Below are 26,599 nucleotides of genomic sequence, written 5' to 3'. Positions count from 1 at the left end.
GAGAACAAAATACTCAATATAGCCTACATCTGAGTGGAGCATGTGGTCTCTGTTAATGGCTAAAATAACAAGATACCACAGCGATGGGTCAATATCTTATAGAATGGCTGTGCTGGCTTTCAAAGACCTACCAAAAAAATATATATGAGGAGCAAACGAGTGCTACAGGCTACAATACCGCTCTCTCTCCCCAGCAAAATACTGATTTGTTCTACTTGGTAAATTATGGTGACATGCCATTACATTTTACTTTAGACATTACTTTTTATTAATCATGCTATCCGAGTACTCTCCAAATACTTTAGGTATAGCAGCACTGCTTGGCCACAGCGATTGTCATAATATTTGCTGTCCTGTTTTTCTTTGTGTTGACCTGTAATGAAGCACATATCACCTCTACAGAAGCATTTAAGGTGGAAGGGAAAGTTTGAATGAGAAGCCAACTTCAGCCTTGTTTAGTTATCTGCATGGGAGTTTGAGTCAGTTGACTAGGATTACATAAATATCAATGAAGATGGTTCATCCAAAGTACGGTTGTTGGTTAGTGTAGTGATTAACACCTCTGCCTTCTACACTGTAGACTGGGGTTCAATCCCCCACCAGGGCAAGCACCCTACACTATACCAATAAGAGTCCTTGGTCAAGACTCCTAACACCACCTTGGCCTACCTGTATAAAATGACCAAATTGTAAGTCGCTCTGGATAAGAGCGTCAGCCAAATGCTGTAAATATAACTTTGCATGTATATACAAAGCTGATGAGGTTCACCTGTGTCTTGTTTCTGCAAGCCTACTTACAGCCATGTCTTTTCTCTGTAGGTGGCAGGGCCCAGAGAGAGAAGGAGACCAGCGGAGGCTCAAGTAAGAAAAAATGACAAAGGTCCCAGCAAACGTGCTCTTTTATTTTGTATGCTGGCTGGAAAGCTGAGCGATTTGGGCTGTTTTCAGAATAAATAGACAACTCTGTGATTCACACCCTGTTCCTGTGTTCTCACTGCTCCCAGCCTCCCAAAGTGGAGGTTGTAGAGCTTGTTGACAGCAACCAGCAGCCCATCTCCATCTCAAAAATGACTCCCTAGGATGACCCAGAAGCAAAAGAGCGGTGGAAGAATGGGAGTGGCCAAAGAAGTACAGGGCAATCTGGCTGCTTCCCCTGCTTACGGCCCAATCGTCCATGCCCACTCCTCTACAATCTGCCACCAGAGAAGTTATGGCATGCTCATGTCCACATCGCACAGAATTAAACAGATTAGCTTGTAGAATCAAAGCTTTCTGTATGCTACCATGTTTTCTCTTACTGTTTTAAACAAGCACAACTTCATTTATTGCGGAATGCACCTTTTCCAAGTGAATATACAAACATGAATCAATTATTCATTCCTATTTCTGACAGTAAAAGTAAAAAAAAGTAAAAGTCAAATCTTTAAATATTTGGTTTTGTCGGATCAAGTTTTTACATGTCAAAACAAAAGCGCCACAGCACTGAGAAATCAAAAGATGCCTTTGTCACTTGAACATAACCGGTTATCAAACAATACAGTTGCTCTGTGTGCAAGGTTTTAAAGCAGAAAAGGGTGTCTACATATTTTGACATTTCTGTATCGCACTGCTTGTGCTTACCAGCTGCAGTAAAGCTAATAAGCTGATGATTATAGGCATTTTTCCTCATTTGAATTTTGTTCAAAATATTGTGAGCATAGTGAATTGCAAACCTAGTATCATGAATCAAATGGCATAGTTGGTTGAGTGTATCAATACACCCTTAGTGGATCCTAAAAACTGGCAATGGGATTTAAGCCCAAGAACCCAGGTCACCTTTCATTAGCCTTTTTGACAAAAAAGGGGATTCAAACTCACATGGCAGAGCAGTCTAGCTGCCCAACTTAGCCACACTTACTTGGATGTAAGCGTTCATCAAACTCTCATGGAGGACATTTTCTTTATTTTGCTTTATTATTGTACCTATTTGCAGAAGGAAGGTGCAGGTTATCCACTTGTTATCCACTTCTGGGTGCCCTTATTTGGTAGAAGGTTACAAAAGCAAGCAATGAACAGAGAACAGATCATTTAGTCTATGAAGCTTGAAGCAAGGGTCTAGCAACATAAGCCAAAGAATTTGCTTTAACTTTTTTTATCTACAGAACACACTGCCTTCACAGTCAGATCCGCCTATTCGTTCTAGACAATTCCCCTGTAGTGTCTGTACCTCTTCAAAGTTTGGGTTGACATATTAGCTCAAATGAGCTCAGTGGGTTTCACTCTCATGACTAACATAACCAAAACGATTTGCCAGGTTTATTGCACTGACAAAACTAGCCTGCTGCTACACAGCGCCACAGTTGGGTGTAGCCTATTCTCTCTAGATTGAACTAATCAATGGTTTCAAACACTGGCACGACAACTTGGGTCTTTGACTGTGGGGCTCCTGGCATGCTCTTCGCTGAGATCTCATAAGATAAGGTTTTGCTACTTGAATGTTTTGTGCTTATTTAAAAAAGCAAAATGTATTATTTATCCTCGATGTCTACACTTGAATTTATTTAGCTGTTTAATAATATCAAGCTACAGAACTGTTCAAAAGTTCCCCTTTCATACAGATTCCCATTTCTTCAAATTTCAGGATGGACAGATAGAAGGATGGATAGAAACACCTGTGGATTTTTTTCAAATCTGAATGAAGAGTGGAGCTTGATGTTCTCCTATTTCTCAAAGATGAACACTTCAAACACTGTTTATCTGATGGTGGCAGTGTTGGTGGTGTACCAGGTCTTGATTGTTAGGAGTCCCATTTATTCTGCGTCTTATAATAAGGTTTTAAACTCCAGTTGTGGAAACTGCTGTTTTTCACATATTTTGCTGTGAGTTTGCCTTTCCTTATGTAAGTGGATTATCTTATATTTAATCTCCTTGGAAATATCCCCCCAAAATGAATCACTTGCACTTAATTAGCACTTTGATTGGAAATTAAATAAATAAAGGGTGGTCTCTGACTTTTACTGTATGTCTTTTAGATCATAAAATCTTCCAGATTATTTTGTAAATTACTCTGAATAAGAGTACCTGATGAAAGGATACATTGTCGCTGGCATATGCAAACTTCATAACTTCAGTTTTTGCATTGATTTGTTGACACCATTTGAAAGTGCTAGCTGGTCTCTGCAGCATGCAAATATTTCATGACAAATGGACCAATAAAAATGTTCCAACACCTGCCCTAGAGAGTACCTTTTGTGGTTTTACGTTGAAGCGGCTGCCGGTGCTGGTTATTCATTTTGTGTTGTGAGAAGTGTGAGAACCCACATTTTGACAAATGGAGGATCATACATATCACTGAGTACAAGAAAAGGCAGGAGAGGAGGAATCCTTGTCGTCAAAAAGAAGCGAAAACATGAAGAAGCAAAATGAAATTGGGAGAGACTATAGCAGAAAACCTTATAGCCACTGTAGGTTCTACTACATGCTTGGAAAGGGAAGGGTGAGGGAGGGGTATTCAGTATAACACGCTGCTCCCTTAGACTGAAGTTTACTTTACGACAGCACTAAAATGTAAATGTAAATGCAAATGATCAGGAAGCTGACTTATTTCTTCTGAGCTTTTCATAGGAAGAAATAACAATATAGGCCTAATTAGCCCCACACCTCTTAAAAGAAGCTGCACTCACCTACAACCATGCAATACTCTGTCTACTTCTATCACTCCCTCTCTCTCCTCTGCCCTTTCTCACCTGTAAATCAATCAGCCTTATTTTTCCAGACCCCAAGCCACAACGTGTGTGTGTGTGAGTGTGGTGGACACAGCGAGCCGATATGTTATTGGCACAGAGTGCAGAGTAATTGGATTGCAATGTCACGGTCAAGAGGGTGGGCATGAATGTCACACTTTTGGCTCCAAGCACGTCTCTCCATTCACCTTCTTTGCTAAAGTCAGGTATGCCATAGCTATCTAAAGGCCCAGACCGCCGGCTTGACCTCGACAGCTTGTTTGTGCTAAGACAAACAAGCTGATCTCTCTTACGCAAGCACCAACCTCAGTCTCTCGAACTCCACATCGTCCACCAGAAAGTCCCGTGTCTCCACTAGTTTATGGATCTGCTGCAATAGCTCATCCTCTCTCTGCCTGTCCTCATTGGATTTGTCCTTATCTGTCAAAGCAGAAATTAAGTCAGACACAAGACACATATGGTACATTGTGCAAGCTTTTCATGGTCAACTATAAAGAGTTTGCTATTACAAAACTATTTGCTTAAACATGGCCTTAGGGGCTTTTTGGCCTTTAGAGAAGGCTTAATGATTTCAGGGAAATAAAAAATGCACCATTTTTGTAATCCTGTAATTTTTGAGCCATCATGGTTATTCAATTGATACTTTGCAAGCATTGTAGTAACAGTCTTTATTTTGTTGGAAAATGGATGGATGGATGGATGGATGGATGGATGGATGGATGGATGGATGGATGGATGGATGGATGGATGGATGGATGGATGGATGGATGTTTTGGTTGCATATCAGACACGCTAACTTGCCCCTAGGTTTGAGAGTGTGAGTGAATGTATATGTCTGTCTGTCTGTCTGTCTGTCTTGCGATAGAACAGGGACCTGTTCAGAGTGTATCCTGCCCAAGGACTGCTGGGATAGGCTCCAGCCCTCCCTGCAACCCAGACGGATAAGCACGTTCAGAAATGTGTGTTTTGGTTGCAAACGAAAAGGTTAAAATCCTGAACTGCTTAACTGAAAACTGTCCAATCAAAATGTTTTACTTTTGGTATCTCGGTAGACAAAGGTAAGCTAGCTCTCTAACTGATAGGCCTTCAGGAGCTGGACTGATGGCCGAACACATGAGATTAACTACAGACTTAATTAAAAAGTGATAGAGGAATCAATCTATCGCATTATGTTGGGACCAATTTTGTGAGAATAATTATCACTATAGGCCTCTTGGAACTCCTACACTCTTAAATAAGATGGTTCTTCAAATGTTCTTCAGTAAAGAAAATGGTTAAGCACTATATTACCAAAAGTATTCGCTCGTCTGCCATCACAAGCATATGAACTTGAGTGACATCCCATTCTTAATCCATAGGGTTTAACATGATGTTGGCCCACCCTTTGCAGCTATAACAGCTTCAACTCAGCTTTCAACAATGAAATTGTCCAAAATCTCTTGGTCTGTTGAAGCATTAAGAGTTCCTTTCACTGGAACTAAGGGGCTGAGCCCAACTCCTGAAAAACAACCCCACGCCATAATCCCCCCTCCACCAAACTTTACACTGTAAAGTGCAGTCAGACAAGTACCGTTCTCCTGGCAACCGCCAAACCCAGACTCGTCCATTGGATTGCCAGATGGAGAAGCATGATTTGTCACTCCAGAGAATACGTCTCCACTGCTCCAGAGTCCAGTGGTGGTGCTTTACATCACTGCATTCTACATAGAACGATTTTACTTACTAAAGAATTCTTGAAGAACCATCTTTATTAAGTATGTAGATACGTCACTGACTGTGAATTCAAGGGTAACAAAACCATTAAGAGGCCTGAAGGAATAGCTCTGTAATGTAAAATTGAGTTTTTGAGTTATGCTACACTACTGAGCTGTTGTTCAGTAAACCAACACTAGACTGACTGGAAATGGTAATGTATTTGCTTATTTCGTACCATGTTAATGTTAGTTCAATTCAGTCATGCAATTCCTTCAATTAATTCGGCAGTACATGCTTTAAATACATCAACATACAGGACTTATGCACACAGCTATTACTGTGCTAACAAATATGGAATTGAATTGTTCAGTTTTCCTCTGAAGCTCTTACAGCTCCTGTGGGCTTTACATGAGTATAATAGCAGTGGTGTACAATGGACCTGTGAGTTTATTCAGCTTTAAGGCAACATTGTAGGCAATTTAAGGTCAGATTCATTTTTGTAGTCTCATGCTGTAATTGCAGGATTGTTTATGCTGTTTAAGAATGTATGACACCATGTTTTGCTGGAGATCAGTCTTTTGATTGGCCATTTAAAGCCTTTCTTTACAATATGTGTATTTCACAGATATTTGAATGGAACTGAATGGAACATTGTAAAAACATGCACCTTTAATACTCAACATGTTAACATGATTTTATTGTATATTTTATTTTGTAAGCTATATGACCTCAGCTGAAGATAGGAGCTACCTGGTTTAAGCATAAAACTGTATGCAGGCCAGTCTGTCTGGCTGTAGTTCAGCAAATAAATGGAGCTCAGTCTGATGCATGACTTTTGTCTTGAGACAGAAATCACTGCTATTCCCCAGAGCTGTGATTTCGCTGGCTTATGTACATGGGTCCAAGTCCTGTATGTGCACTGTATGTGTAATGAGATGGTAGCTAGAAAAAGAAGAGTTCAAACTACACTTTTTTTGTATCTAGTCTCCTAGGAAACCAAAAACTAGCAGAACCACATATCTAAGAGAGGTGAATTAACACAGAAATGCAAGAGCGATGTAAAATACATTTAGAAATCAATATTTTACACAGTTCTTGATTATTTCAGGTAAAAACACAGTAGATACAAACCACACTGAAGACTTAGCTAGTGCTCCAGCATCTGAATATCTGCCCCTCTTTAACGACCACTGACTGAGAGGACAAGCAAAGCAGTAATACTACAGCAAAATACTGAAGTGGCACTGAAGTAATGTTAGATTCTGTTCTTATGGGCCTACCTGGGATTGAGACCAGTTTCTGGAGTTCTTTTTTAAGCCTGGTGATCTCTTTACATAGCTGAATATCATCCATCCTGGAAAAGGAAAATCGATAACAAACAGACAGACAGAAGAAGAGAAGGGTTATCCTGTTTCTGTGAGCCTGAATCTGGCTTGATATTATTTTTTACAGTCATTTTATCTTCCATGACAGCAGCATATAAGTATATTACTTGTATCTAATATATAATTAATACATTAACGTATATTACTGTATCCAACTACTTTTGTCTGCAGTTTTTTTTTCTGAGAAAAGATCATTTTCCCAAGCTGTAACAGGGGTGCTGCTATAAAATAAAGACAAAAACTATCAGGAACGTTTTCCTTTAGAAATAAAGCTTTTTATTGCCTTAGCCATCACACTTATTTTTGCAGGAAATTGAACAGCCATTTAGATATTTGTATCGTTGAGGTGACTCCCAAGACACAACTGATTTAACCCCCTAAACATCACAGGCTCTACAGAGAACACACTTAAACATTTAATTTTCCAGCAAATTTTAGTGAACAATTACTTGTTTGCCATGTTTAAAAGGCCCATTTTCCAATGTTTTCTTGTATGTACTTGTTTCCCCTGAGGACAATACATAATGTTTGGGTGGCTCTATATGTAAAGATCTTTGTCTAAATATCATCACTCAATTTTAAAACATCAATCGAAGATAATTGAACATGATCACATTCCTTATTATTAAGTAACTTTTTCCAGTTTCTACTGGTCCATTGTTTTTGTTCTGACGCTGACAAAATCTGTATAATTGGTATAGGTAAATTGCTTTAGTGCATCATAGTTTTAATTAAATGAGTTAACACAAGCTTCCAAAGTGTAAGCTATGCCTCTATCTTAGAAAATGCTTTGCTGTGCCATATCTTTGTAACTTGTGTTTATGACTTGGAGCCTTCCGATGTCACATTTTTGTGAACATGGCTGCTTCCTGTTATGGTTTACTTTCATTTTATCAAAGGCAAACAAGAACACAGCGGGGAATGCTTCATTTTAAAAACGCTCTGTGAAGCTATAGGAGCTTTGGTGTAAATGACGACCATTATGAATGTTGTATATTATTCCACAAGCTGATCTGAGTGGAGGCTCAGGGTTTATTTGCTAAAATAACTCTAACCCCCCTATGCCCTCATTTCAACGATGACTCAATGTGAGTCTGAGTGTCTGCCTGTTTTCACAGCAGTGTCTTTCTCTCTGCCTCTGTCCCACACGCACGCACATTTGCACACCATACGTTCTTCTCTAATTATGTGCAATTTCACGTCCAATAAGTGAAAGGGGCACAAAAACGTTGCATTCCTTTCTCTGTCGACGTTTGATTGATGTTGAGAATCTACACCGCAAAAGTCTCATCTTGGCAAGTGAAGGCTGTCACGATTGGCCCCTCCCAGTCCTGTCAATGTGTTTGTGTTTTGGTCTAGTCCATGTGTTTTCTGTTTTGATCCCCAGTCCGGCCCCCTGTTTGTATTTAAGCCCTGTGTTTGCCCCTTGTGTTCGCTGGTCTTTGTATGTGCTGTTTGATTTGTTTGTAAGTTCTGTTGGAAGTATCTGGAGTTGAGTTCTGTGGTTGTATTTCGTCATGTCTGTCCCCCATTCGATCTGTTTTGGCTATATGAACCTGGACTGTTCCGACTACGACCCTGGATTTGCCCAAAATAAATCTCGCTTTACTCAGCACATGCGTCCGCCTCCTCGCTCCTGGTTACAAAGGCATCTTATAGCTAGTCAATATTTCTCATTATGAGGTTGTAAGATTTGTGTTAAGATTGTTGAATTTATTTCTAAAAACATTTACTTATTTTAAGTAACTTCACTAAATGAAATGATCTAATTAGACTGTCGATCATTTTGCTCGTTTTAAGAAGCTTGAAGGAATAAGATCATTTCACCTTTGTGTAAGCAAAACGGCTAGAAATGGGTTGGATAATCATGTAAAACTCTTATAATAATCTCATAATGACAAATATCAGATATGTTGCCTACATTTAAGGTGCATTCATTTGCCAAGAAAATATTTTGTCCTGCATAAGAATAAATAATGTACTCAAACCACTAGACCACTCATAGCCCCAAAGAGACGGGGGCGCACAAAGTTTGCACCTTTTATCTTTTTTTTTTTTTTTTTTGCATTTGGCTTATTTTGTTTTTACTGAAATCCTTCATTTATAAAATAAGAACTCATTACAGATACAGCATCAAGAGCAATGTGTCTTGCACTCTGTTACCCCTCCAGCTGGACACTTTTTGTAAACATTCAGCAATTTATTCCAGTCACAATCTATAAAGAACCATGAGAACTCTGTTTTTAATTCTAATAGAGATACCAAATCTGGCTTCCAATGACATCAGGAAAACAATCAAGGCAATCAAGTCATACTGGAGCTGTTCATGAAAAGGAAGCTTATAGTATAGCAACTGCAGTAATTGACATAATGCTCTGGTATCTACTATGTATGCTACAAAGATTCTCCAGCATCTCTTAGTATCTTTCAGCTTGGGTAAAACACATAATATCTTTATAATAATAATAATAATAATAATTATGATTATTATTATTATTATTATTATTACATCTTTTTTACACTGGTCATTTACTGAAATCAATGTGATGCACATGCAAATACTTGTTTATAGGCATTTATCTGACTGTAAGCAGAAACACACATTCATTCTTTTTTTTTATTTGAAATGTTTTAAATGTTCATTATTTTGAATGTACATTCTTAACCATATTCTAAAGGATGTTACTGAAAGATTTTCTAATGTACTGCTCATTACTGGATTTATACTAGATTATATGAGATGACATAAAACAATGACATTTTAACCTGCTTTGTAAAATATGTTCTGGAAAATCTGGCGTGTCTTCCCAATTAAATTTGTGTCCAATGTTTGTACATTGTTTAAAATATAATACACACACTGGACTTTCCACTGAATTATGTGCTGTTGTTGATAAATCCTTCTATGTCCACAGCTAAACTTTACCCTAAAATCAACCAACATAACCAAAGTATTTAAAAATTACTAATATAATTTGTTAGAGTTTTGATTTTTTTTTCCTCATGGGGAAATGCCAAACACACAACAATCTATTTTATAATCTAAACATTGAAGTATTAGTCTAAAAATATACTAGAAAACATATAAAACATAAATAAAAACAACAGTCAAGTACTCAGTGCTTAGATATAAGAACTCTGTCATGATCTATTTAACCCCAAGGCATTAATTGAGATAATAATGAGCTAAATATATATATTATCTTCCTTTATAGGGTACTTTTTATTAGGAGACGGCTGTCCCAAATCCTAACCTGTAAATTTCAATGTGTGACATTAGCATTCACATTTTTTTTCAATTTTTTTTTCAAAGTACAATCTTTTTAATTAATGCTGAACGACTTCGATTTATCATGAGTTTAATTATTAAATGAAACACAAAAGGTTGGCACCTTATTTTAGCCAAACCCCTGTATATCAGAGCAAGAAGTGAGACTGCATCCCTGTCCCCCAAGGCCACATGGTGAGCATCCCATTTTTGAAGGAAAGGTGTCCCAAAGTCTGAAAATCAGTGTGCAACATTAAGAACTGTCACAACTAAAACACTTCTTTTTGCAATTCTGTATTTTTGTTTGTTTGTTTTAATGAAAAATAGTATTTTATTTGTGCACAACTGTTCAAAGCTTTACTGTACAGAGTAGCATTTTTGAGTTCTGCTCAAAATGATCTAAACTTGTCACTACCGAAACAGTCACTACTGAAACATCTGGCAAAGCTTCAGTAGAGTTAAGATTGTCTCACTGATAACAAAACAGAATGTTTGAACAAAATAAAACATAATTAAGGTCATTCAAAGCCAAAGCGCTTCAGTCTAAAGTCCAAGTCAGTGCGTGGGGTCCTGCCCACTGCCCTGCACACCCATTGCGATTCAGTGTGGTCTTATTAATGAGCTGATTAGTTAAGTTACTCAGGTGTATTGAAAGCAGTGAAAACACTGAATTGTGACACTTTTCTAGGCCTAAATGTAACCTAAATGGAATGCTTTGAGACTTCAGGTTTCAGGCTTTCAGGTTTAATAAAAAAATTAGGTAGCTACTTTAAAAATGTTACACAAATTCAAGACCATTTTGCAGGTCGAGACATAGTAAGTAAACCTGAAAAAAACAATTTATGTGAAAACACATGCACACATGCATACAGTTATATAATGTAATGATACAAACAAATGCCTGCCAGTCCCTGTGACTCAGTGCTTCAGATGTGCTGGTTCCCATCGGAAGCTATTAGCACAAATAGCTGAAGAGGAATTACAGGTCCTCAGCTGTGTAATCATCAGCCTCTTTGTGTCCACCAACTAAGTCTTGCCAATGTCACTTTTTCTACCGCAGAAGCCATGTACCTATTCAACACATTCACTTAAAGCCAGTGGTACACCTAGACCTCGAAGACTCTTCCTTTCATTCGGCTTTCAACTCGGATTAAGAGCCCTGAATTCAGGGGAGTGAATTAGCTAAAGGATATCAAAGAGGTTGATCTGCTTAGGTTAATTATTCATTCACCTGAAGCCATTTCACTCAAAAAGGCCACAAAGAATAGAAAAGGAGTAACATAATGTATTCCTGTCACATCCGCAGAAATGAAAGAGTGAGCTGATAGCTGAAAATGTGTATGTGTAGAGTCGGGGGAGAGGTGAGGAGGTGAAGAGGTGTGAGCCGGTGTGGGGCTGCAGGCAGGCTCGACTCAGCATCACTGTGTTAGCTGAACTGCTAGAGACTGAGGTTCTAAGACACACAGCTCACACTGTAAACATTACAGTAAATTTACAGTAACTTACTGGCAGCAGCCAGATCTACTGTAAAGAGTTACTGTAAGCAAGTTGTATCAGTATCTGCTTTTCTGAACGTCATATATTCGTATATATAATAGGAAATGAAAGATTTTTTTTCTTGAAATTTAAAGACCAACTAGCTTTTGAAAGAACACAAACAGCTACAGTTTCAAAGGCTATTCTTTCAAAAGTCAAAAGCAGGCTCCTCCAATAGTGCTCACCGTTAGGCTTTAAGTTGAAGTTTTTACAAAGGATTTACTCAAAAACTGTAATATACAGTCATAAAAAGTCAGAACACTTTTGGTTCACTTACATGTTTTTCTGATTTTGGCAGTAAGTTAACATGTCTTCTACTGGGAAGGCACTTAAATACGACATGCTTCGGCACATTTCTGTGCACAATTCCGATATATATATACAGAACAAAATGCTATATATACAGAACAAAATGCTGTATCTCTGAAATTATAACTTTACAGGAGAAGGAAAAAAAACTTACTCTACTTTTAATGTAAGTCAATGGAACTGGACTTTTTGAGCCATTTCTTTTGGTCCATTCATCATCAAATTTACATACAATATAAAAATGATGGTATGTATTCACCTTCCCACATAGAATATATACTATAGATTCAACACTTAAACACTACACACACACACACACACACACACACACACACACACACACACATATATATATATATAGCTTGCCATTAATGTGACATTGTGGTAAAGCAAACATACAAAGAAAAAGGCTACTTTCAAAGTGAAATTGTCCACATTAAAGTTGCAACATAATGACATTTATGACAAAAAATCACATGCTTAATTTTATGTAGGTACAGGATATGCTAGGTAAACTAGGATGCTACAGATGAGCATAAATCTCTTGCTTTTACCCTGATTCACAGATATTAATGTAGCTAAGCCAGCTCTTTTTTTTTTTTTTTTTTTTTTTTTTTTTTTTTTTTCCCTTGTCTTTTTATTGTTTTTCAATATTATAAAACAAGCAAGTAATAACAGTTCACATAAAATGTACATAAAACAACATAATCCCCAACACCCCCCCCCCCAAAAAAAAAAAAAAAAAAAAAAAAAAAAAAAAAAAAACAATCAAAATAAATATATATATATATATATACATATATATACACATACACACATATACATGCCCACATATACATATACACATACATATACACACATACACACACATATAGATATATACATATACATACATACACATAAATAAAGTAGGATTAAGTAAAATAAATAAATAGATTTAAAATAAAAATAAAAATAAATAAATAAATCAAAAGCACTCAGCACTTAGCATCATTTTCCTAATTAATTTCCTTCATAATGTCTCAGAAACTCAGTCAACGGTGACCATATTTCTTCAAATTTTATCCCCTTTCCTCTGACAATATAAGTGAGTCGTTCCAATACAATACAGGATGCCATCTCTTTCACCCACATTTGATTTGAGGGTACATCCATTTTCTTCCAGTACAAAGATATTAATCGCCTGGCCTGCAGGAGACCAAAGTCAATCAGTTTTAATTGTCTGGAACTAAAAGTACAGTTCTCTGGATATATACCCAACACACATATTTTTGCCTCAACAGGTACATTTACTCCAACAATCTTAGATAAAGTCTGCATGACTGATTTCCAGTACTGCTGTAATTTTGGGCATTCCCATACGCAGTGAAAGAGAGTACCCTTTCCAGCTAAACATTTACTACAACTATCTGGAATATCAGGAGACCAACGATTCAATTTGACTGGGGTTACATAGGTTCTCATCAACCACTTATATTGGAGAAGTTTCATTCTTGTATTAATTGACTGCTTTTGGGCTTTTAAACATGTAGTTTCCCAGTCCGTCTCCTGTATCTCCTCTTGAATGTCAGATCTCCATGCATCCAACCTGTCAGTTGTGGATTCCTTATCGTGTGTTAATAAAACGGTATAAAGTAAAGAAATATGGCCTCTCTTCTCTAGATTTTGCAGTACGGTATTCTCTAGGTATGACAGTGGTGGTTCGGATTCGATTGGCCTATATTTTGACATAATGAAATGTTTAACTTGTAAATATTTGTAAAAATGTTTTCTTGGAATGTTATATATTTGGCATAATTGCTCAAATGTAAGAAGGTTGCCGTCCTTGTAAAGGTCTGCCAGCTTCTGCACACCTTTATCTGCCCAGATTTTGAAACCCCCATCAGCTCTCCCTGCCTTAAAAAATGTGTTGCCCAAAATAGGTGAAAAGCGAGAGATGGGAGGAGTATCTCCCACGTACTGATGCGCCCTATACCAAATGTCAATTGTGTTTTTTAAGAAGGGGTTTTTTGTCATTTTCTTTAAATTTGCTGGGCTTGCAGAGTATAAATACTGATTTAATTGAAGGTTTGTTACTGATGTTTGTTCAATATTTATCCATGCCGGTGGTGTCTCATTTGAAAAGTAGAACATAGCTGAACGCAGCTGTGCAGACCAATAATACAATTTAAGATTAGGGAGTTGCAACCCCCCCCTTTCATATGGCAGATGCAACAAGCGAAGTCTTAGTCTAGGTTTTTTATTATTCCAAATGAATCTAGTAAAAATACTGTTTAATTCATCAAAGAATAGCTTTGGAAGAGGCAAAGGGAGTGATTGAAACAGATATAAAAATTTTGGCAGTATGTTCATTTTGATCATGTTTATGCGGCCAATCATTGATATGGGCATTATCTGCCATTTATTTAGAGACTCCTGCACTTCACTAATCAAAGGATCATAGTTTGTTGACACAATAGTTTTAATGTCTGGGGTGATTTTAACACCAAGATACACAAATCCCTCTTTTGCGTTAATGAATGGGGTTTGTATAACTGGAGTTAGCCTTTCATCTTTGTTCAGAAAAAGCATAGAAGATTTTGAATCATTTATACTATAGCCGGAAAATCTGCCAAATATCTCCATTTGTCGCATTAAGTTTGGTATGCTAATGGACAGTCTCGTCAAAAAAACTATCAGGTCATCAGCATACAGGGCCAATCTATGCTCGTGATCTCCTAACTGGATACCAAATAAATCAGTTCGCATTCTAATAGTCATTGCCAAGGGTTCTATAGCCAGAATAAATAACATTGGAGATAACGGGCAGCCCTGGCGAGTAGAGCGTTCCAATGTGAAAGGTTTAGAAACTGTGTTGTTTGTTAAAACACTAGCTTTAGGATTTGTATACAAAAGCTTAACCCACTTGAGAAAGTTATTTCCAAATCCATATCTCGGGAGAACATTAAATAAATATGACCATTCTATTCTGTCAAATGCCTGGCGAGCATCGAGTGATAGTAAAGCTGTATCTTTAGCATCAAATTTCTCATTAATTATATTTAGAACTCTTCTGATATTGTGAAATCCTTGACGTTTTGGTACAAAACCATTTTGATCATTATGAACTAAATGTGAAATATAGGGATCTAATCTTTTTGCTAGAACTTTACAAAGTATTTTAGTGTCAACCCCCATCAGACTTATTGGTCTAAACGATGAGCACTCTGTGGCAGGTTTACCGGGTTTTAATATCAAAGTAATCATTGCCTGTCTCAGAGTGGGTGGAAGAGCCTCATTTTTAAACGCTTCTTCATACATGTTAAAAAGTGGGATTATTAGTTTTTCTTTGAAAATTTTATAAAATTCGATCGGGAAGCCATCTGGCCCAGGAGCTTTACCACTATTAATACTTTTGATAGCCTGTGAAATTTCTTCAATAGTTAGATTTCTATCTAACTCTTGTTTTGTGTTTTCTGTGAGTGTCTGAAACTGAAGTTGGTCCAAGAATATGTCTCGTTCTTCCGAGGCATGGGAACAATCTGATTTGTATAAATTCTCATAAAATTGTCTAAAACTATCATTAATTTCGGATGGATCTACCGTTATCCTCCCTGAGGAGGTCTTTATACTATTAATGGCTCTTTCACTCTGCATTTTCTTAATTCTCCATGCCAAGAGTTTTCCCGCTTTCTCTCCTTGATCATAATAGGATTGCCTCAGCCACATTAGACTTTTTGCTGCTGCGTCAGTAGATAGTTTATTATATTCAGTTCTCATACGTAACAGTTTACTTTGCTCTATTGAATCATCACAGATGTTTATCTCTAACTCCAAAGATTTAATCTGTTTATCCAGGGTTTCCATTCGCATTCTTTGTTGCTTATTCTTTGTACTCGAATAGCTAATAATTTCACCTCGAATATATGCTTTAAATCCTTCCCATCTCACTGAGGCACAAGTTTGATCTGTGTTTAACTCAAAGTAGTTATCTATTTTCTCCCCTATGAATTTAACAAAATCTGAATTCTGCAGCCATCTTGCTTGAAATCGCCACTTTGGGGGGTTGCAGATAAAATTTTCTATATGAACATTCAGTGAGATAGCTGCATGATCACTGATCACTATGCTATCATACTGACATTGTTTGATCTTTGATAAAAGTTCTCTTGAAACAAGAAAGTAGTCTATACGTGAACGGGACTTAAGTACACTTGAGTGACAAGAGAATTCTATTCGGTCAGGATTTTGTTCCCTCCACACTTCCACCAAGTTGATATCTAATATATATTGATTTATTAACTGTCTAGTTTGGGCTTTATAGGCATCTGATCCTGTTGAGCGATCTATGTCCGGATTTAGAGTGCAATTAAAGTCTCCCCCGATTATATAAAGTCCTTGCAAAGTAGATACAGTAAGAAATAGGTCTTCAAAAAATTTTGGTTTATTTTCATTTGGTCCATACAAACTCACTAAATTTAATGTAATCGAAAGAATGTTACCCTGAACGATTACATACCTACCAGCAGGGTCTTTTATTGTTTTTATCATTTGGAATGGTATGCTCCTATGAATCAAAATAACTACACCTCTTGCATAGTTATTGTATGATGCGTGTATCACCTGACCAGGCCATCTGTTCTTTACACATTTTAATTCACAGTCTGTAAGATGCGTTTCTTGGAGGAAAATTATTTTCGATTTCAGTTGTTTAATCCTGTTTATAACCTGTTTTAGTTTGATTCGTTTCCTGAGTCCCCTGACATTCCAACTTGTGATTTTTATATAAGTGATATTATGGGCATTCACTTGTTCCATACTTTGTTTTTTGTTTTTGTTTTTTTTTGTAATATTAGTATAGCGACACATGATGCTGAGTTGACATAAAATACAAATAAGTTCTGAATAAAGTAAAATAAATAATTAAATGAAAAAAGAAAATCCTGGTAATGGTACATAGTACTTAACCCCCCCCCTCCCTTACTCAGATTAGTAAACTGGGGCCTGTGCTAATCCACTAAAAAGAGGAGTAGCTAAACTATAAATACCCAACTTCAAAGGCAACAGTGGTGTCCGTCAACCATGCATACACCATAATAAAAATAGATAAATCTAGCAAACCCGTATGAACATATTAACATGAGATTAGTCACTGAATGGAATTATTCAACAGCAGTGTCTCTTGTATGACCATGTAAAGTTCCTCTCTTAAGAATAAAAGTTTAACAAAAATAGGTGTCAGTGTTGAAGAGAGAGAAAAAAAAAAAAAGAGCATTTATGCATGTATATACATATACACATACACACACACACATATATATATATATATATATATATATATATATATATACATACATACACACATTTTAGCAGCGTTTTATCTGCTATGTCTAATAAAGTAATAAGTCAATTAACAAGAAAGAAAGAAAAGAATAAAGACTGAATATTATGACTTAAAGTGTGGCTCTTAGTTATGAGCAGCTGATTCTGTAATTCAGGAGGTGAACCTCTCACCGCTACCGCTAGTCCTGTCCGATATGTCTACGGCGGAAATCCTCGGCTTCCTTTGAAGACGAAAACAGGTGTATCTTCCCATTGTAGAGGATCCTCATTTTACATGGATTATATTGAAATCCGCGGAACATCCCCTTTTCAGCGAACACTTTCCTGGTGGTGCTGAACTCGGCTCGCTGTCGGATGGTCTCAGCCGAGAAATCCTGGGCGAAAAAGAGTCTGATTCCGTCGTGCTCGATGTCACGTTGCTTTGTGGAGCGAAAAACAAACTCCCGATCTTGGAAGTTCAGGAATCGGATAAGGACAGCTCTATGTTGGTTTGGCTTTGGAGGTGCCAGGGTACGGTGAGCCCTCTCAATGATGAAGGATCTGTCGGTCTCCAGCCAGCGCGGTAACATCTCCCGTACAAACTCCAGCAGCGGTCGCTGCCCCTCGGCGCCCTCCCGGAGGCCAAACAGGCGCAGATTCTTCCTTCGACCCCGATTCTCCAGGTCGTCGGTCTTTGCTTCCAGATAGGATATTCGCTTCATGGCACTGTTAAAATCAGCCATGCTCTTTTCCAAGAGCTCCTCTGCCGACATGATTCTGTTTTCAGCTTCCTCCAGTCGTGTAACATTAGCGGCTACATTTTGTTTTACCTCCGTCATGTTTTTCTCCAGAGCAGCGACTGATTTCGTCATTTCACCCATACGGTTATCTATGCTGTCCAGTTTGGTTCCGAATCCACTGAACTCGGAACGCAGTGACCGAAGTTCAGCTAACACCGTGCTAAGATCGATCATGCTGCTAGCCCTAGCTGCCCCCTCGTCGTGATCTGTTGTCGAAATGTCGGTTTTAGTTTGTTTTTGGGGACCGCGTTTTCGAGTGAAAATATCACAGTCCTTGAGGGAAGTCGTTTTTGACATTTTCCAATTCAGTTTACTTTTCTAATCCTGGGTTTTTCTGAATTTTCGATGCAGGCTACACGGAGCATCCACTTTAAGCTGCCGTCTTGGTTCGCGGTTCCATAGCGCCCCCCTAAGCCAGCTCTTTTAATATTTATACAATAGAAAATTTAAAAGTAACATTAATCTGCAGATGAGACGGTGGTCCTGAAAAACTCTTTTGCCATTTAGTTTTACAGCAAAGCTGATGATAATGTATTTCTGGTGTATTATAACATCATTGTTACAATAATATTACAGAAGCCATCCAATAAGGTGTTTCATACCATATAATCTGCCTGTAAATGTAAATGTTTCATCAGAATTCAACAGGAGGTGCTGCATAAAACTGTAAAACACATTTGGAGTATTATATTGGCTGGAACACAGTACATTATTGTACTATATACAGGCATTTTTGACAGTGCAGAATGCACCTGTCCCAGATAAAGGATAAATACTCTCTCAACCCCACTACCCCCTCACTCTCTCTGGGTCAGAATGTTCTTCAGATCTGTGTTAATTACCCCATCATGCTTTGTGAAACCTTGTATTTCCACCTTTTGCCACTTCACAACAAGCCCCATTATGGCTCTGATGTGCTCTGTTTACCCCCATTAGCTCCTGTTCTACCTCTTCTCTGTACTTAGTCCAGTACTCTTGGAGGACCACAGCACATAGACTGGCTCTTCAGTGATGGAAGACAAGCAAACATTTTTTTCCCCAAACCTTTTAATGACACTGCCATAAAAAAGAGTACTGAGAGGTAGATATTTGTTCCCCATGGTACAAACAATGTCAAGGCACAGCATGGTCCTTAAAGTCCAATTGTTCACCTTAAAAGGGTTTTAAAGTGCAATACATTCACTTTCCCAGTGGAAAGGGCCAGGCTTCTACTTTTTTCATATATCAGCTTTTTGCAATAGAAAAATACAATAAAAAGCCTGGAGTTAACAACAGCTGCACACTGAACAGACAAACTGCTCAATTATTACTCTAATTTAGACCCATATTTAAATCTGCTCTTGTGTATTAATTTATGATGTGTGGTAGATAAAGCGTGTCATAATTAAGGAATAAATGGAAATGAATGGAATGACTAAACACTCTCTGTGTTTATGGTGTGGTTGGGATAGTGTAGTGGGTAACACCTCTGCCTTCTACACTGTAGACTGGGTTTCAATCCCCACCTGGGCAAACACCCTACACTATACCAATAAGAGTCCTTGAGCAAGACTCCTAACACCGCCTTGGCCTACCTATGTAAAATGACCAAATTGTAAGTCGCTCTGGATAAGAGCTTCAGCCAAAATGCCGTAAATGTAAATGCTACTACCAAGTATAATAATAGTAAGTCTTTTATTACATGTTTTATATTAGTAAACTTTGACTAGTCCCTATTCAAGCTGGATGAGTTTTAATAGAGGGTGTCCAGTAATATTAATTGTGCCTGATTTGATTGACTGATTTGTACACGATAACAGATCTGTGTAATTTACCCGACTTACATTTATGTTTGCATTACACAACAAGTGCTTATGAGCAATAACAACATTTTGTGCTGCAAATATTGTGCAAAAAAAAAAGTAACACCAGACGAGGAAGAAGACTTTACCTCTCGTTTCAATGTGAAATGATGCCCATTTGAAATGACTGGGTTTTATAAAGCACCAAAAAGGGTTCTTCTATTGTTATGATGTCAGGCTTGTAATAGTAGAAAGAACCCTTTTTGATGCTATATGGAACCTCGTTCAACAAGGTTCCTTATAGAAATATATACAGCACACTCTCCATGAGACTGAAGAACCATTTCAACATGCAAAGCATTTAAGCATGTTCTGTGAGTGTTCATGGTTTGATATAGGGCTATTGTATTTACTAAAACCCTTGAAGAGCCATTTTTTAAAAATTCATGCCTAATAATAAAAAAATTGGGACATCTTCATGTTTTCAACTGGACCCCCTTGGAGAAGACCACCTGTCACCACTATCACTGGTGAGATAACACAAGGGGAATTTGTTCTGTATAGTCTCTTTCTAGCTTGACATTTTAAGAATTCAAAGTATAACTCACCTGTTTGAATCATCATCCTTTTAGGTTGAGCACCTTCCATTTAGCTTTTAGAATAAGCACCTTAGCATTTGTTAATGCAACTTATAAAGAAAACCTTAAGTGTTTCGTTTTTTAAATTTACATTCGACCCATTCCTCAAAAAACGCTCACACAATGCAGAGTACAATGTAAAGTGGCATTTTTATGGGTTAAAATAATAAAAGTCCACAAAAATGGAGCTACAAGCCTTTTCCTATGACAACACCAATAGACTGGCTGATTTTTGATAGGCACAGTTTTTCATTTTGATGTCCCATTGTAGGCCTATGACACATGGGCAAGGACGGTGCTTTCAGCAGCTTGCAAGAAGATCCACCTCAGTCAGATCAGACACGCTGACACATTTCATCAGTCCTGAAATCAGGTGACACACAAGCATTCATTGCAGGTGTCCAGGAAGAGGGAAAAAATAGCTCACATGTATCTCAGCTCAGACTCTCTCCGCACCAGCACATCCCGTATCCGCTCGATTTTGAACAGCTCCCCTTCAATGTCGTCCACAGTGATGGTCGAGTCGGCCATGGAAACAATGTCCTCATCATCTGCGAGGGGGGAAATAAACAAGGGTACTGAGGCCAAGCCACTTACCAACATATGTGTCTATGTAAAGACCTGCAAAAGATTGGATTTCTGTCATATTAACTGTTATTTTATTCAATAATGATATATACAGTGTAGATTTAAATCTATAAACTAGACAACAAAGGTTTCCTTTTTCAGTATGTAAAGTATTTTGGATCAAGAACTTATGATAGAAAATGGTCTTTCCCGTTTACGGTAGTTTGTCTTTAAAAGCTGCACTATGTAAGATTTTTGTTCATATAACGGAAAGAAGTAGCATGACTGAGTGAGGAGGAGAAAAAAGCATGCTAAACTATGCTGTGTGTGTGTGTGTGTGTGTGTGTGTGTGTGTGTGTGTGTGTGTGGTGTGTGTGTGTGTGTGTGTGTGTGTGTGTGTGTGTGTGTGTGTGTGTGTGTGTGTGTGTGTGTGTGTGAGTCACCCTGTAAGGCCTGAAATGCCAATTTAACAGTCAGGGGTGTCAGGACAGATTTCGAGGGAATCTTTTGGACAATGTCATACGTCTTCATGTATTAACATCACATGCACAGAGTCAAAAAAAAGGTCCAGCTCGATGTCTCAAATTCAAAATCAACAAGATAGAGTTCAAAGATGATCATGCGATGTTCTGCGCACAGAATAGAAATCATTTTCCTGCAGAATTAAAACTTTCACATAAGTTCTGAGGAATTAAGTTCCTGAAGAACAGAATATCTTTAAAAGCTACCTAACAGGAAGCTATTCAATGAAACTATTACAAATAAGATGCTTTACATTGTTTTACAATAATTCTGAGATAAGACTTTGGTCGTAAACGTATTTTTGGGGTGCATGTAGGGTGTTGTTACTGATGACTATTGTATCCTAATCCTAATGTTACGCATGTTATAGACGTAATTACCTCTTCTAATTATAACAACCACTGTAACAATGTATAAATGTGAGTCTACAATGAACCATTTCGGGTCAAACACTCTGACTGGCTTTGTTTACATCTCATCTATCTATCGATCTATCTTAGATATCAGTTTCCTACTAATGATTTGCAGCATGTGAAATTGCACACAGCTAGTATATTGCAGTCTTATACATTTATTTGGAAAACATTGAATTCTAATGGAAGTTTATATGACAAACCCACAAAACCCATTGCTAGTTCAAGTTATTCACTTTTTTTGAACTTGCTCGTAGACTGGATGAATGCTGGTTATATTATGCTGAGTTTAAGAAGGAGAAAAAAATGAACATGCACTTCAAATTTCAATTTCATCAACTTATGTCGGAATTCAGTTTAAGAAATTTCAGAAAACTCAGCTTTTGGCCTGACAACAACTGCTTTTTTCAAATGGCTGCGGCATGATTCTACATAGAATAACTGCCTTTACTGAAGAACTACTGAAGGACCATTTTTAAGAGTGTAGGCCTTCCATGGAAAGGGATATCATGAATCAATGAACCTGACAGTGTGGTCACTGCTTCAGTGTGCTCTATGAGTCAGTCCATTGGTGTAGACCAGTGACATTCCAACAGCCTGACCATCCTCGTAAATCCATCTCCACGGAAACAAGCAGGAAATTAGCATTGGTTCCGCTGCACACATTTGCTCCCACCATAATTGACACGTTTGGCAAAGCTCAACTCGTCACTAAACATACTATTTTACCATAGGATTGTGTGTGTGTGTGTGTGTGTGTGTGTGTGTGTGTAATGCAAGCTTCAATGAATGAACGTGTATAGCAGCTTAGCTTAGTCTGTAGTAAAGATGAAACAAGGTATTCTTATGCCATTAAAGGAATACTACTACCTAATCTCTATCAGTTGTATCTGCAGCATCATTGCTCTCCAAAAAAGGAGGTTTTTTTGTTGATTTTTATTTTTCTGCACCTTTTGATTACAGCATCTGTCCCTTTACATTATGTAAACATTTCATCATGATTGGACCAACAGAAATACTTCAAAATCACTTGGAATAAATATATTTTGGACATACGTTTTTCTTTGGACAGCAACAATATGATTACTATGGATGATAAAGTGGACACATTTCACTTTACTTAGGCCTTATAAGAGAACAAAAAATCTGACTCAAAGCATACTTACAACAGAAGCCAATAGGAATGTGCTGTAGTATTGCCCACTGACGTCCATTAGAGGTGGGCTTAGAGTTGAGAAGGTATCTGTTCTTTTCTGCTTTGTCTTGAAATCATTTTACAGTTGTGGTTAGTAGATACTAATTGAAACCACTGACTTTGCACACATATTTAGCATTTCTATTTTACAAGTGTTACCATGCCTTATTATGTTTAAACTAAGTATTGTAGGGTACTGTTCATAAGGTTACATGACATCATAAGGTTACACGACACCTATGACATTCCAAAAAGCATCATTTGCTTTAGGTTACACTCGCCAATTTTGATCAAAGTTATCTAAGGTATCCTTTATGACAGATGATACCTATTAGAATTAAGCATTGACAAACATTTATGTAGGGCTCTGTCAGTATTCGTGACAAGCTTATGTAGCTGTCATGCATCCTTATGACAAGTATCCTACAGTAAAGTGTTACCAAAATGTTTTGTTACTATATGTATAAGCATGAACATTATGAAGTAAGGAAAATGAAAAAAAAAAAGGAATACAAAGTTGCCATGATGTTCCAAGACAGAATTTCAAACACTCGATATTGGCTTATGATTGGGAACTAGGGGTGGGAATCTCTAGGCACCTCATGATTTAAACTGATTTTGATTCAGGGTGCAATGATGTGATAATGAAATGATGCATCTGGATTTAATATTTCCTGCCCAACTCACCTGATCCATCTCATTATGGGCTCCATAATCAGCTAATTAGGTGTGTTGAAGCAAGGAACACTTAAAAGCCATTGCTGTGGGTCATCAGGACTACACACACACACACACACACACTGCTGGAGCCTATCCCAGCTGTCACTGGGCAAAAGGCAGGATACACCCTGGACAGGTTGCCAGTTGATCGCAGGGCAGACACAGTCACACCAAGGAGCAATTTAGCATGTCCAAACAGCCTGACTGCATGTCTTTGGAAGGAAACCGGAGTGCCAGGAGGAAACCCACACAGGCACGGGGAGAACATGCAAATTCCACACAGAGAGGACTGTGGTCGCCCGGCCAGGGACTCGACCCTAGTCCTTCCTTGCTGTGAGGCAACAGCGCTACCCACCACGCCATTGTGCTGCCCCTCATCAGGAGTAGACTAAAGAAAGATTAAACTCAATGAATTTCAATTTTTGATCTCTATAGCCTACATCTGTGGTGTCAGTCATATACACAAAGGGCAGCAAGAGAACCTGGGGCCAAGACCATGCCAGCTTTCCTAAGAAAAACATTTGTGAGGGAACTTAGGACAAACATAAGGATTAGAAAAAAGTAAGAAATACTCATATATTCTCTTAAGAAAAGCTTCCTAATTTTATTAAGAAAGTCTTACTTTTTTGTATGTAGGCTGAAGGTTATTTGTCACATAGACCACCAAAATCACATTATATTTTACAGATTAACAGAAATTATATCGTCTTTCTGCTAATTATTCATTTTCATCACATTAGTATATTGGGAAAAGAAACAAAATGCTTCTAAAATGCTACAAAATGCTTCTGACCACAAGGTACATGTAAGCAGATGTGAAGGATTCCTCAGGTACACACATATCCAGTCATCTACCTCTAAGGATATGAGGAACTGACTAATAGAAGCCAACAGGTGTGCTCTAACTGCCAGGAGACTTTAACATCCTCCTACAGCTGCTGCATGACAAAGGCACGTTACTGTCCAATCTCTCGCTCTCGTTCTCTTGCTTTCTCCTTTTCTTGCTCTCTTTCTCATTAAAGCTATAAGCCATGAGTCATCTCACAGCACCACACTGTGATTGGCTTTTAATTGCCTGACCTTGTCAGAGAAGAGAAGATTCTACGCAAACCACAGCAATATCACCAGGGAAAAGAGAGAAAGGAAGAACAGGATGGAAACAAGGTTAATAACATAGAAAGATAGGCCACCCTCTTGAGATCGCAACGGCTAGATTCATGGGTCATTGGTTTGCCTTGGTTTGGAGACCGGGCAGCATATCTGCATGTGCATCTATTTGCATGTGTTTTCCTATGCTGTCATTTCTCGGATGTGGATCCTAAATTGCTCTTGACAGGTTGATTTCTTTCTGTCATTCCGCTGTTCAGAGTGGATTCTCTGAGCATGCTCCGCGTTGCTCGCCACACACGCGGCCACTTCTGCCCTCGTCCACACTTCTGTCCATCACAATATCATTTAGCCTGAGAGGAGAGGCAGAAAAGTAATCCATAACACTAATTTGCAAGTTTGCCTGAGGTTTAAGAGTCATTACGAATAAAACCTTAAAGGAATCCTCCAGAATTTTTAAACAATCTCTGTCTGCCCAGTTGTGTTGCATGCAATTGATTACCATAATAATAATTCCCCTGTATATACAGTGTTGTGCAAATCTCAGAGACCACCTTTAGATTGTTAATTTGGAAACACTTTATTTGAAAGCTACCTACATAGGATCTATATTCACACATGCATAAGCACTGCATAGCATGTCTATGAATGAGTATGTATGACCATCTTATGCTAGTAACTGCAAGATGACTTAAGATGTTCTATGAAGTAAACATCACTGCATTGACATAAGGCACCATAAGCTATATAAGTGATAGACGGTTGTTCTATTGAGAACAATACCATGAAGTACCATTATAGCAGTTAAAATAGTTCTACATGAGTTAAAGTACAAAATGCTTGTGTCAATAAAGCTTATGATAGCCTCCAATTGCTAGCTGGTCATAAATACTCAAGTATTGCTTTATAAATTCATTATTCAATTCTTATGAATGTGTTATGATGTCCTTATGTAGGTAGCCTTCAAATAATGTTCATTCACAGTAAATTTCACAGTAATAATGTGAAAAATCTTTAGGTACAAGATACTCATTTACCTCTAAAGAGATCAGATGTAAGGCAATCTACTTGCATAAGGAAGGGGAAAGAGGGAACAAATCCAAAACTAGAAAATTAGGACTCCTAAGAATCCAAACCTGGTGGACCACCTTAACTGTCACCATCACATAAACAGTACTCAAATCTTTCATCTCTCCGAGATAAGACAACATCAAGCTTCACTCTTGAATCTGAATCCTTCTACTATGAGAAGACAACTCAACAATGGGGGTCTGAAAGCACAGCTGTCAGGAAGATGCTGGTGTTCTCAGAATAATGGACTGTCCACCCACTGTCCAGACCTCAACATCACTTGAAGTGCTTGGGATTACTTGGGAGAAAAACGGAAAACATGCAACCAACTTCTGGGACTGAACTTTGGAGGTGTTTGCAGGAAGCATCGAAAAATACCCCTGCAGAACTGAAAGCAAGCGTCCAGAAATGGATGCAAGGTGCAATAAAGGCAAAGTGTAGATAAACTAAATGCTGAACATAAGAATGATACACTTCCTTCCTGCGGCTTCTGTGTAATTTTCTATTAAATATAAATTTTCTGACATTGAAAAATGAATAACTTATACTCTCTACTATTGTAGACAAGA

At 37.9% G+C, this 26,599-nt stretch overlaps 1 protein-coding gene across 1 annotated transcript in view; it reads right to left on the bottom strand.

Annotated features, from left to right (window-relative positions):
• Positions 1-26,599, bottom strand: part of zgc:171844 (uncharacterized protein LOC100151763 homolog) — a 47,981-nt gene that overhangs the window by 8,248 nt on the left and 13,134 nt on the right. Inside the window, exons 3-5 of the mRNA XM_017705601.2 lie at positions 20,863-20,986; positions 6,698-6,771; positions 4,028-4,142 (exon numbers count right to left, since the gene is read on the bottom strand). Coding sequence (XP_017561090.1) covers positions 4,028-4,142; positions 6,698-6,771; positions 20,863-20,986 — 313 coding nt within the window. The remainder of the gene's footprint in view (positions 1-4,027; positions 4,143-6,697; positions 6,772-20,862; positions 20,987-26,599) is intronic.

The sequence above is a fragment of the Pygocentrus nattereri genome, chromosome 14 (genome assembly GCF_015220715.1).
Source record: "Pygocentrus nattereri isolate fPygNat1 chromosome 14, fPygNat1.pri, whole genome shotgun sequence".
Taxonomy (NCBI): domain Eukaryota; kingdom Metazoa; phylum Chordata; class Actinopteri; order Characiformes; family Serrasalmidae; genus Pygocentrus; species Pygocentrus nattereri.
Note: the sequence above shows the minus strand (reverse complement) of the source record. Positions and strands in the feature narration are given on the sequence as shown.